Genomic DNA, 12,385 nt, shown 5'->3' with positions numbered 1-12,385 from the left:
GGAAAGCGCTGGCCGTCTTTCCACGCCGGCGCCCTGCCCTCTCTGTAGGCGGTGGTAGGGTCAGACGTGCACCTCGTCCGCCCCGCCTGACCGCTCGCCCGCAGACAGGTATTCCCCACACAACGCATGGACGACGCTGGACGAGGGCTTGCCGCTGCCGTCGTTAATGCGCCGCTGGGAATCTGCATGGCGAGGGTGGGGAGGGCAGGGCGAACAGGTGCGGCTCATTCATCGTCTTCCGCTGGCGTTCAATCACGCGCACGCGCACGTGTCCCGGCCCGGCCCGGCGGAAGTTTGTGGCACCCGTAGGACCTGGCAGAGCCGAACCTGCGACATGAACGGCGCGCGCGCTGGTGGCAGAGGAGGGGAGACGAGACGAATACGCGCCTGACGTGCGCACGTGCGCGCCCTCAATCTGGCGCTGATTAGATTCCTTTCCTTCCGTCGTCTCTGCTGCATCATCCCTCCTGAATGGGCTCTTCTTCCAATGCCCTTTGTACTGCACCCTCGTATCAGCGATCGCATGCGGTCTGAACACTGAGAAACATGGAGATGGGTTTAACCCTAACATCTCCAGTCGTTCGCTCGACCTCGACATGAATCGCATTCACAAGACGGCGTCAAGCTTCTCCCTCGCATGCCTGTCCTTCCCCACTATCAAGTCACGCGCTTTGCCCCTCTCCCTACCGAGAACCTAGAAGTGTGGCAGCTGGGACATGCGAACGCGGTCGAACATGCCTGCGTACCGTTCGTCCTCCGCCGCAGCGTGGACACTGCAGGCGCACGTCGGACGCGCGCGCGTGCGATGAGCGGCCCGCGTCCAATGGCACACGTCGGAACCCGCCGCTCCCCCACCCTCGGAAGCTGTCCCTTCACCGGGCCAAAGTCCTCATAACATATTTCATTTCATGACAAGCTACACATCCAACTGCACCTCAAATTCCTGGTAAACGTCCTCTTTAAGCGCTACGAACTCCGCCAGCCGGCGCGCAAATCGCGATGCACCGGCCCGGATCTCCGCCCGTCGATGCAAGCCCGCGGCCGCGACCTCCCTCGGCCTGTGCGGCCGTCCTGCGCCGCGTCCAGGTGGACAAGTCTCCCAGCCCCTCGTGATCCATCAGATCCTGATAGCCCTTGGTGATGACCACCGGCGCCCATAGCTCGTGCGACAGCCGCCACCAGCGCGTGGCTGGAAGTGTGCATACACCCAGCACGGGAGACGCGCTGCCCCACTGTCTTACCCACGCCGCTTCGCAGTCCAACTGCTCGATATACTGTTGCGCCTGCGCGTCTTCAGCGTCGTTGTAACTGGCATACAACGGCTGCGAGAACTCGAGATGGAAGAGTTGTGGCAGTCGCGGGAGTGCGCTGTTGATCGTGGCAATGAAGCGCTAGGAGTCACGGAATCAGTGGAGTGCGGGGGGGACGGAAAACGCTTGCACGCACGTCACGAGTCTCCGCCATTCCGCTCCCCGCCCAGTACGCTTCGACGGACAGCATCAGGGAGACCAGGTTTGGCGCGACGCGGGCGATACTCTCCATGAGCGGCATGTCCCAGGATGTCCCCCACGACCAGATCTCCAGCAGGCGCAGCGTGGGCATGGTGATGCCTAGACTGGCAAAAACCGACGAGGCCGGGGCTTCGTTGGCGTGTTGTTTCAGTTGGAGGTGTGTCAGTCGCGGTGCTGCGGGACAGACGACAGCAGCAAGAAGACATGGCGCGGGCCCCTTGAAGATGCGCAGATCTGCAAGATCAAGTGAGGAAGGAAACCCCGGGGCGGATGATATGGCCAGTATTCGTAATTGCGGCGCGTGTTTTGCGAGGAAGAGCTGTGTGTCGCGTGTGAATTCACCAAGGGCGAGGGAGCGGAGGTGGGGAAATGCCATGGGCACGAGGAGCGACTCCGCAGTGCCGCATAGCGAACTGATTGATTGGAGGTGCGTCAGGTTCGCCAGGGCATCGCGGAGCAGGCCGTGAAGGACGAGCATCACGTTGCGCTCATCGCTGCCCCCGGGCATCCTGAAATGGACTTAATGCAAGCTATAGAGTGCAAACAACACACGTACCCCCAGAAGTCACAGTGACGGAATGCCACGCGGCGTACCAAGGAAGCGTAGTGACGATTGTGGACCAGGGTCTCGAGTATCCGGGACCGGCATGCCTTACAGGCATCAATCGCGATGGTGCGGTAGAGAATCGGGGCCCCGATATCGTGGCACCGGCGGCTCGTCTTGATGAGGGCAAGGGTAGAGCCGTGTCTCGTGAGAGCGTTGTCGTCATGACTGTCGGTGTCCTCTGCGATGAGGTGGAGAATTTCGGGCGGCAAACGCTCGAAGGTGGAGTGGGAGGCGGACATGGATTAGTTGCTTCCCCCTGGCACGGGCAGCGGCTTGCCTTTATACGGTGCGTGTCCACGGTTGGACCGCCGCGTGGGATAGGATGGCCCGCGCGCTTTGAATGGCGCTTGGTCCGCGGAGGGGCAGGCGCAGAAGTCGATCGCCCGGTGTCGGAGACGCAGCAGGAAGGCCCAGACCCCAAGTTAAACGACTTGCTGCGGGGAGTTGGCGGTTTCTAGTAGGTGTGTGTGGTGCACCGCGACCGCGGAAGGTAAATGAGCAGCGAGCAGTCATAGGGAGGAAGAGAGTTAAAACACACCTTGGCTATCGATCACGAAGCTCCATCCCGCCAGTTCGGACGCTTCAGATAGCCCACCCTACACATACACCCGATCGTGCGTTAGCGGAGTCATGCGACGCCGGGTCTGTCTAGAGAGACAGGATCGCGCGCCAATTCATGCTTGAAGGGGCACCGAGTTGCTTGGGCCGTTGCCGCAGACAACGCGTTGAGCCGGGGTACACGTTGATGATGTGGCCTAGTGTATTGATAGTCCGACGCCGGAAGATGGCGGACCCGAGCGCGAGTACACTCACCACCCGTCGGTCGAGGTCGTGGCGCAGAAGAAGGATTGACATCAATCGGTCACACGGTGACGTCGATCCGGATGCCGATCAGCGGTCTCACGCTCCTTGACTCCGCTCCACGACGACGCCGAACGCAGCACGGGCATTCCGCGCGGTACTTCACAAATGCTCAAGCGAGTGGGCATGAGTCTTAGGTGAGCCGATGGCCTTGCCTTTATCCACGAGCCAGACTGATTCGCTAGAAGATTGTGCGGAGTAAAAAATTGGCCAGAACCAGCTGTCAACAGCGAACTTGAGAACAAGCCGCGCGCGCTTGGCGCGGGTCGCGGTGCCCATGGAGGCAAGCTGGTATGTTGATTTCAGTGCGTGGTTTACTTGCCTTGTATTTTCCTGAGGATTTACGGTGTCGACAAGTACCTATTTCATACATCACTGGAGGGTCTCGACAGCGCGCTGTGCCGCTGACTCGACAAATAATGCTCCCAAGAGGCTCCCACCCTTACTTCAGCCCCATAATCACGGGCATGCAGTCTCTCCAGAAACTACGACACATTTCAAGACTGTAATTGTCCATGAAGCGAGTGTTGGGCTCTCTTTTTCTAACGGCTCTCTGGCACTCCGCGGGGGTGGTGCGCAGAACCAGCTGCTATCCCGGAGCGCGCTATCCCCATACTCGTCGGGGACATCGGCGGCTAGCTTGGAGTCAGCTCAAGCCCACCACCAGCCGTTACAGCCAGCGCAATCCACCTGGCCGCAACGCAGGCCAAAGGACATCGAGCGGCAGAGGGCTAGAGTCGTGTCGGCCTTGCTCTGGGGACGATGATTGAGGACGACGGACCTTATAGTCTGGCCGTCGGGCCACCCAGACGAGACGGCGTTCTTCCGTCCTTCATTCCCACACGACTATGCTTCATAGCTTTGCCGCGGCTCCCAGCTCCACTCTTCCTGTTGCAGACCATTCACCGTCATGAACGTTGGTCTGTTTCACCTGATTCCGAGTGCCCCCCCGGCGTTGTAGGTCCATTCCATATCCTCTCTCACTTGCCCTAACTTTTTACTGTGCTCAACAGACTCCGCACTTACCCGCGACTTTCGTACTGTTCGCAAGCTAGGCAACAATTACCCAAATCCCCAGCACCACAACGGCCTTGTCAGCGTCGGAACTCGTAAGAAATGATTAAATTATTCATCATTAGATCGGTAGCTAATTACAATAGGATGTTAACTAAAAGTCTAGGTGACAACTATCAACTACCGCAGCGGCGGCCTCAATCCTTCGACTGCACTCCAAAACCAGCCTGTCTCCGGGTTCCGCCACCAACCGGGATACCTTGGATTCTGCTCTGTGAATCCCATCGGTACGACTACCGCCCGTGGCGCCAGGCGAGCAAAGAGCTGCTCATTCTGCGCCGTGACCGGCCCCACGTCTTCTGTGGACGTCCCACAATACAAGCGGCGGCGAGCTCGGTATGCCGACAGGTTGGCGGTAGAAAGTGGCGGTGTGTTGTACATCTCATTGCTATGTCCTGACGTCATTTATGAGAACACACATAGCAGTAGCAACCAACAGCACCTACGATGCATTATCCTGGTGCTGTTTAGCACGATCGGGATGCGCGGCGGCTTCCCAACCCATATCCACGCATCCGGCACGACCCACGCGATGCTTGGCGCGCCATCAATCCGACTCCACTTGCGAGTATCTGCGGGCTAGAATCACATCAGCAGCATCATTTTGGCGGGCGAGAGAGAGCACGTACTGGGCTTGCAATGAGCCGCGCAACCGCAATCGTGCACGCCGCGTAGTCGACATCCACCACTAGGCAAGGCTTTAGCTCCCGTGTCCTCCGTGCATCATATACCTCGCCGACCCTCAACGCCGCACGCTCGACCTCGCGGCTGCGCGGGTTGCACCAGACTATCACGCCTGGATACAGCTCGCCGACATCTTGCAATGGCGGGAACATCCAGTGTTGGTCTTTGCTGAGGAGAGCTACATCGTTTTATACCACTGGCAATGCCTCACTGGCAGTGTCGTGCTTGCCACAGCGTACAGGACCGAGCTCGTCGTTATGACTCCGGTTGGGCTGATGTGATCCGAACAAGCGCCGCCATCAGAGCTCCGACTGCACACATTCGTCACTGATTCCTTGGACAGTTAGACTCGCTGCAGCCTGGTATGTTCAGAGCCATCCAGTCGCCTGCAAATACAACTGAAAAACAGTAAAGTTGAATTCACAGTTGTTGCGCGCACGACATACCAGGATGGCTATGTGCTATCTGCGACATCCGGCGCGGGCCTCACAGTCCAGCTGAGATGTGTAAGCAGCTCAGTCGTGCTAGTGCTGCGCACCGCAGTGCTCCCATCGTTTGAGGCCTCTAGGCTGTGTGGCAATGGGAGCAGTACCATTGCTTGCCAGCCTTGCCTGGTTTACGCACCTGTGTCGGGTGCGCGCCTCGAGCTCCGTTCCCTATGCAACCACTTTTTCTTCCATGGTAAAGGGATGCTCAGGATCGCGCAATGGACTCGAGTCAAGCTGGTACTGCCGAGTCGGTTAGCGCATCCAGCGCGGTACTTGACGAATGCTGAAGCGGGTTGGCACGAGTTCCGTCGCGGCGGTTCCTCCTCCTCCTCCGGATTCGAAACACATTTTATATCTCTCGTCGCGGCCTCCGCACAGGGACGACCGTCGCAGAGCGCGTCGGCAACGCGGCGCCCTTCATCACTTAATGGAATGGTCAGATTTCCGTCGCGCGAGCGCCACCGATGACGCACCAGTTCTCTCTCTTTTGCTCCTTCCCAGTTCGGCTCAGCACACGTCTTCCACATCGTCGCCGCCCTCCAGTCGCCTGCCCGTTGGTGTGGGGAGAACGGAAAAGACGCAGGTATATACTCCTTGCATCGTCTGGATCACCGTCTCGGGCCGGAGACGCCAACGAGGAAGAGCATCGGGCAGTCGGCGGCCCCAGACCCGCGCGGTGCGAGCGAGCACAATCGGGTGCGGTTCCCAGCAGCCGAGGTTGTCGTTGGGGCAAGACCTCCGGCGGGGGGTCAATCCCAGAAGTATGTCGCACTGTACAGGGGTCTGAGTTATCGGAAGAACGACCAAACGACGCTAACGCACCTCGGCATCCACTCCCCACTTGCTAACCGCAAGTACACCTGATAGTCGACAGCCCTGCGAGCACGACGCGCGACCTAGCCATCGTCGTTGCAATCGTGGATCGTGGCCATACCCGTAGATCTGGAAACCCAAACTCGGCACCTTCGGAGACACTGGCATCCCCAGCGCGTAGTCCAAGATAGCCCGCATTGCTGGCTAGATTCACAACAGCGCCGACGAGTGGGGCGGAAACGAAGGAACAGTATGCCGAGAGGACAAGCTGCTCGCTGGCGTGCAGCACAGATAGCTGGGGGCGCGGCCTGAAGAGACAGAGCTGTCCCAGATTTTCAACCGCTTATCGCAACTTGTCAGCTGGTAGACCAGGTTAACAGCGCTGGCTCACCTCTTCTCCTCTCAGCCTTGCCCGGCAGCGGCAAACTCCTCCTCCTCAAGTGTCGCTAACGGCACCGGGTCATTGCCGTCGGGCGCAAGAGGGCAAGGCGCGCCGACTAGGACGATCTCGCTAACGTCACGACCAGCATTTGATGCTGTCGACTGTGGACCCAAATGCTCGCGCGAGCGGTGGATTCGGAAGCCCGGGCTTCGGCGCGCTGATCTCGCTGGTTGCAACGCCTGCTGCGAACTGAAGATACGCCTTAGCGCGGAAAAATGAAGCCGGAGGGACAATGACGCCCTCAGGGACGTGTGCGCGGCCGTGCATTACGCATTCCTCCGGTACAAGCACCGACGGAGGCTGACGATACAGATAGCGTCACCCGCCGCATCTGAAGACAACCATTAGCTGGTATACGAATGGGCCCAGACAATAGCGCACCTTCCAGTAATTGCCGTCCTCAAGAGAGGAACACGCCCGGATGCCACTGGCATTGACAACATGCGGTGTTGATCGAGGACGAAGAGGCGAGTTCGGCGGCGGCGGAGGGCTTGGGGTTCGCCTCCCAGTGAACCTATAGGCTACAACGTTTTGTTATTAGCCATGAAACTGGGGATAGAACGGCAAACACTCACCCACATACGACACGATCTCTTTCCTGCCGCTGGCACCCTCGCGGCGGCGCCTTTCCCAATCGAGAACCGAGCTTCCCATCCGCAACATCGCGCTCTAACGAGACAAGGAGACCCGGTTGCCGTGGGAAGGTTGTCGAGAAAAGAGCAAGGAGCCGTTGACCAGTGGCCAAATCTGGCGTTAGGGATGCGGCGCCCAAGCAGAGTCGCCGGGCGAGTCGCCGGCGTTTATCCCCAGGAGACACGCAAAGCGCAGAGAAAGAGAGCCACAAGGGTCGCCGGAGAGGTGTCGTCAAGCTATGTACGAGTCTGAGTTATGTTCTGAGTGAGTAGCCGACCACACTGGCAATACTGAGTATAACGGCGCACCTGTGTCTTCCCAGCGCGGTCTTCTGTCAGCCACGACAGCGCCGTTCCAGCCCAGTCCCACCCTCCGTAAGCCCCGCTATCCAGCGCCTCCCTTTAATCCGCTCCGCGCACGCGCGACATGGCGGTAGCGGACAACCCGCGACTGCTTACGTGTCGGCGTGTGACATCAATCTCTGACGTCAGCGGCTTCTTCTCTCCTCTTCCCGTCACCCGCTCGGCGTCGTGCTGGCTCGCCCCGCCCCTGCGCGTGCTCTTAGCATTAGGGCTTGGTTTATATAGGGGTGTTTGTAAACCGGTTTATAAACACCCCTGTTTTACATGTTTATAAACAGCCTGGCTGGAAACCCCCTGTTTTATGGTTTTATATTAGTAAGCACATCAAAAGGAAAAAAGCTAGCAAACCAGACTTACTTGACACCAATATTGCTTCCATATACTGCTAGTAGGTTTGATCATACCTTATAGGTCTATTATGATATATTGCCTCTTATCAAGTAGGATCTGAACCTACTTTTGGCTGATATTGTCATATTAATCATGATTAATACTAGTATTAGAAGCTTGGCTGTGTGACTATCACATCGGGGTTTTGGTGAAAAAAAGCGGCCCAAAGCTGGACTTATTTGTAGGCAATGGCGTGAGTAAACCCCTGGGTATCCAGAGCCTTACTCATACTCATACCTGCACAGCCACCATACCCATACCCATACCCATACCCATGGGTATGGGTATGAGTAGTCATGGGTATGGGTATGGGGTTTACTCATGGGTTGTGTCAATTCTAAACCCTAGATAATATATTTGCTAGTTTAACTCAATTTTTCTGCTGTGGCACCTACACAGTGCTTGCACTTTGAGCAAGAACCAAGAGGGAATGATTGATTGCATGTGGTAATCAATATTGACATGAGTTACCTCATCTAATCTACCCATGGGTCATGCACCCATGGGTTGGCGGGTTGAAAAATTCCAATCTACTGTACTATTTCAATCAATTCTGCAGCCCTGTGACCTGTGACACATGTGGCAGAAATGTGCAATTCAGCCAAGGGCAAAATTTGGTGTGACCTCCTGCCTTATATGGAAGTTCTGCGCACCAAAGGTGCGGAAAAATTTGGAAATTACCATTTTGGGATGGTTTGGGACCAAACATATCTGCTGTGACCTGTGACAGGCAGAAAAATTTCGGCCAAAAATCTCAATGTGACCGTGACATGATTAATTGATCGAAATACTACAGTATACCCATACCCGCGGCGGGTAAAACCCGTGTACCCGCGCGGGTAAGCCTTACCCGTGCCATTGCCTACTTATCTGTGGCAGATACAGGCCCAAATAATGGGGGCCGATTGTTACGGCCCTGATTTAGGTGCACGTGACTTGGAAATTACCAAATAAGGTAATTTCCGAGTCACGTGCGCGGAAATCCGTGGCCTTGATTTAAATCCAATTGGCTGACCCCATTTGGCGCCGGTTTTCCCACAAATAAGTCCTGCTTCGGGCCCCCGTTTTTGCGCGAATCCCCGATGTGTATACTATATTAACCATATAGATTTAATTATTATCAAGATCATTATAAATTTTCAGTGGTATAAAGAATCCATAACAGGGCATCCAAGATCTGCTGATAAGATAACTTCAAATAAATTGTATATGATATATATATATAACTTAGCCATGTTATGCCAACTTACAAGTGATAGTTGATATATCCTGGCTGTTTCAACCCCTACTGTCTATGAATCTTAAAATCATGAAATTAAAACACTAAAATTTGCTGCAAAATTTCCCAAAAAGGCAATTTTGATCTCTCCCGTCATATCAGCTCAGTTGGTTTATAAAACCTAAAAACCGGTTTATAAACAGGGTTTAAGAGGCTATTTTTATCAAACCGTTTGATAACCCCCAAAATCTTTACAAACCAAGCCCTACTTAGCATCCAGCGCGGGCTCACTGGCTTAGTCGCATTGGGCTGCTGTGCCCCCAACGTAGGAGGACGGCTAAACGGCGGATGGGTTTGTGAAGCAAGTGGGAAGACCGCGGCCCGAGAGAACACCTTCGACCTGCTCGTTAGCCACCCCCTCCGGAGCACTCACTGTTGATCTATTCCCTTCGGCGCCTTTGTCTATGCCGACCTGACCTACTGGCAAAACGCTTGTTTCAAACAGTAGACGCCGGACGGAGGATTATTTGTTGGGCCGGCCCGGCACTACTCGCCCGAATCGCCACATAATGGTGCGTTACTTGCACCTCCACCGCTGTTGTTCTTAGCTGATAGACCCCGACAGGGATAACCCAGTGAGGTTGCTTGACTCGAGTCAGCCGATCTCTGGGCAGGGGGACTGCGACGCGACACACTTGTTCTGATTCTATCCGTCTCGCCGTCTCGCCGTCTCGCCGCTCGACCGCTCTACGCCTTCATCCTTCCGAACCCTATGTCCTCCAGCCATATCCTCGAGCTCGTCCGTGTCTCCCGGTCCAGCATCGCCGCGAACACGCAAGCAATATGAGAGGGGAAGTGGGCGAAAAGCAGCAAGTCAGGCTGTGATTGACGTGCGGCGCACGGACCAGCGCCGATCGCACGTGCGCGCTGCCCCATCAAACGCCGCTTCTTGGCCACCATCCGCTCCGCGCCCGCCGCGACGTCTCAAGCTCAGCACGCTCTGCGTCTCTCGGGTGGACGACACAAGGCATGCCCCTGCAAGGTCGAAGGCTTTCAGCGCAGACGACACGCAAGCAGAAGCAGTACTAAGCACACAGCCCAGCAGCTTCCGTGGCGGACGCGGAGGTGCATAGAGCGGAGACAAGACAAGTTCGTCGTTATGCCTCCCTGTATGGCTTCTGCTCACTGATAGCTTAGCTGCGACTCCCGCTCGCTTGCGATCGCGATCGCGACAAGCCCACGAGGATGCCACACAGTGCGAGTTTGGGTGGGTGGGAGAGTTTGTCGCTCGTCGACGTCCTTGTGCGGCCACGGTCGCTTGGCGCTATTGCAGGGAAATATTGTGGAGGCAGACCTTGGGGCCTCGATCGAGGAGCCGACGTCTTGTTTTGGTGCGCGTCATTGCCTTTCTGTCCAATGTTTCCCGCTCATGCGTGCCTTCAGGCCAAAGAAGACGTTTTCTTGAGTGAACAAGACCAAGGCGGAGACGTTGTGGGTTGCTGGTGCGTCCTTGCCCTTCTGTCGTCAGGCTCCTCGCTAACTGGAGGGGTGATCTTAGGGTGGAAGTAAGCTGAAGGACCGTGTGAGGCAAGTATCCGTTTGGCACTTGAATGAGGCTCTTGCTAGTACTTATTTCTGTGGAGAGTATGGATGCGGCGGCGGGCTGGTACCCGTCCAAGGCTATAAAAGTGTGTTGAATTATTGAATAAGTAAAGTTAACCAAGGTAAGCGCTGGATCACAGGACGCACAGCTCTTCCGTCGCCCTCTGTCGGCATGGTCGCGTGGTGGACGATGGCGAACAACAAGTGTATTCCATCTTGTATTGCATAAATTGTCAGTGAAATTGAGTTGTTGCTTAGCGCAGGCTAGCAGTGATTCCTCTACATCAGGAAATTCCTCCCTCTAAAAAAATTTTGCAAAATTTTGTGAAATCATAAGTATCTGATTTTTCCGATTTCTATGATTTCTGAGATTCCTTTAGTCCCCCAAAAATATTTTGAAATTTCGTGAAATTTTCAGTAATTTCCAGAAAGTTTTCCTCAATTTTTGCACCATTTCCTAGTACTTTCATATTGTTCTCTAAATTCCTTTTTCCCAGTTCACATTTTATATAGACTCAGAAGACAAGTGTAACTAATCAGAGTCCGGCAGCTCTATAATCTGCAGAAGACGGCTAGGTCCCGTTGTACCCTTAGATTGACCATCTGCTGACGCACTAGGTACTGTAGTATTTCGATCAATTAATCATGTCACAGTCACATTGAGATTTTTGGCCGAAATTTTTCTGCCTGTCACAGGTCACAGCAGATATGTTTGGTCCGAAACTATCCCAAAATGGTAATTTCCAAATTTTTCCGCGCCTCCGGCACGCAGAACTTCCATATAAGGCAGGAGGTCACACCAAATTTTGCCCTTGGCTGAATTGCACATTTCTGCCACATGTGTCACAGGTCACAGGGCTGCAGAATTGATTGAAATACTACAGTATATGTTAGCAGCCTGGCATGGCCCGAGGACAAGACTCACGTGGTTGAATCATAGATCGCTCGTCTTAACCTCGAGTAGGCATTTGGAGCACTGGCCTTCAACTGTTGAAGAGTCGAGCGGTGTTTCTTATAGATATCTTCGTATACATTTTCGGTGAGCTTGATTGCTTGTCGCTCTCCCGTCTGCCACTCGTCAAGAGCACAGTGAATCTATTAGATCAGATAAGCAGTCGTAAAAAAATCTTGAGTGAGCGTACCACAGTCGCTGCCAGCGCAATCAATGCATCAGGCATTTCAAGTTACCCACATTGAGACAAATCAGTTGGAAAGGGTGAGTGTACCTCTCCCCAATAAGTAACTTCTTAAATGCTACATACTACATAGACTCTTTTCAAAGCAAGTACTTATTTTTGATATCCTTGACAGGCTTTCATTCAGTATACAATACATCTGGAGTGATATCAAGTAGGAGAAGGAGATGCTCCAAATTCTACTGAGCCTGTGGCACAACAAACAACTTTGGTGCATGCTCGCGGTTGTACCGGTGGTGCAAGAGTGCTGCGGCATAGGCGGGATGTGCAGGGTCAAGTGCATCTGCAGTGGCGCCCTTTCGGGCCGCACAGTCCTTGATAACCTGGATGTCACGCTGTGACAGGAGTGTGCGCAGATGCAACTGATTCTTCTCATCATGCTTGATATGATTGTTGATCACGCTGTGGTAGATTAGCAGAACAATCTCATAAAGGCACATACATACTCAATTAAGGACTCAACAGTATACGGGCGTTCAGATGCTTGTCCGTTGACACGGGAA

The 12,385-nt window shown here is 54.7% G+C and overlaps 1 protein-coding gene across 1 annotated transcript; it reads right to left on the bottom strand.

Moving 5' to 3' along the window:
* Positions 1-959: 959 nt before the first annotated feature.
* Positions 960-2,357, bottom strand: MIND_00903600 (uncharacterized protein; the record flags this gene model as incomplete). The annotated part of the gene is made up of 3 exons (XM_037365678.1): positions 960-1,391; positions 1,447-2,020; positions 2,068-2,357. 3 exons carry the CDS (start codon positions 2,355-2,357, stop codon positions 960-962), a joined length of 1,296 nt encoding a protein of 431 aa, XP_037218920.1.
* Positions 2,358-12,385: the final 10,028 nt, after the last annotated feature.

The sequence above is a fragment of the Mycena indigotica genome (genome assembly GCF_014461135.1).
Source record: "Mycena indigotica strain 171206Taipei chromosome Unknown Mind.scaff0007, whole genome shotgun sequence".
NCBI classification, from domain to species: domain Eukaryota; kingdom Fungi; phylum Basidiomycota; class Agaricomycetes; order Agaricales; family Mycenaceae; genus Mycena; species Mycena indigotica.
Note: the sequence above shows the minus strand (reverse complement) of the source record. Positions and strands in the feature narration are given on the sequence as shown.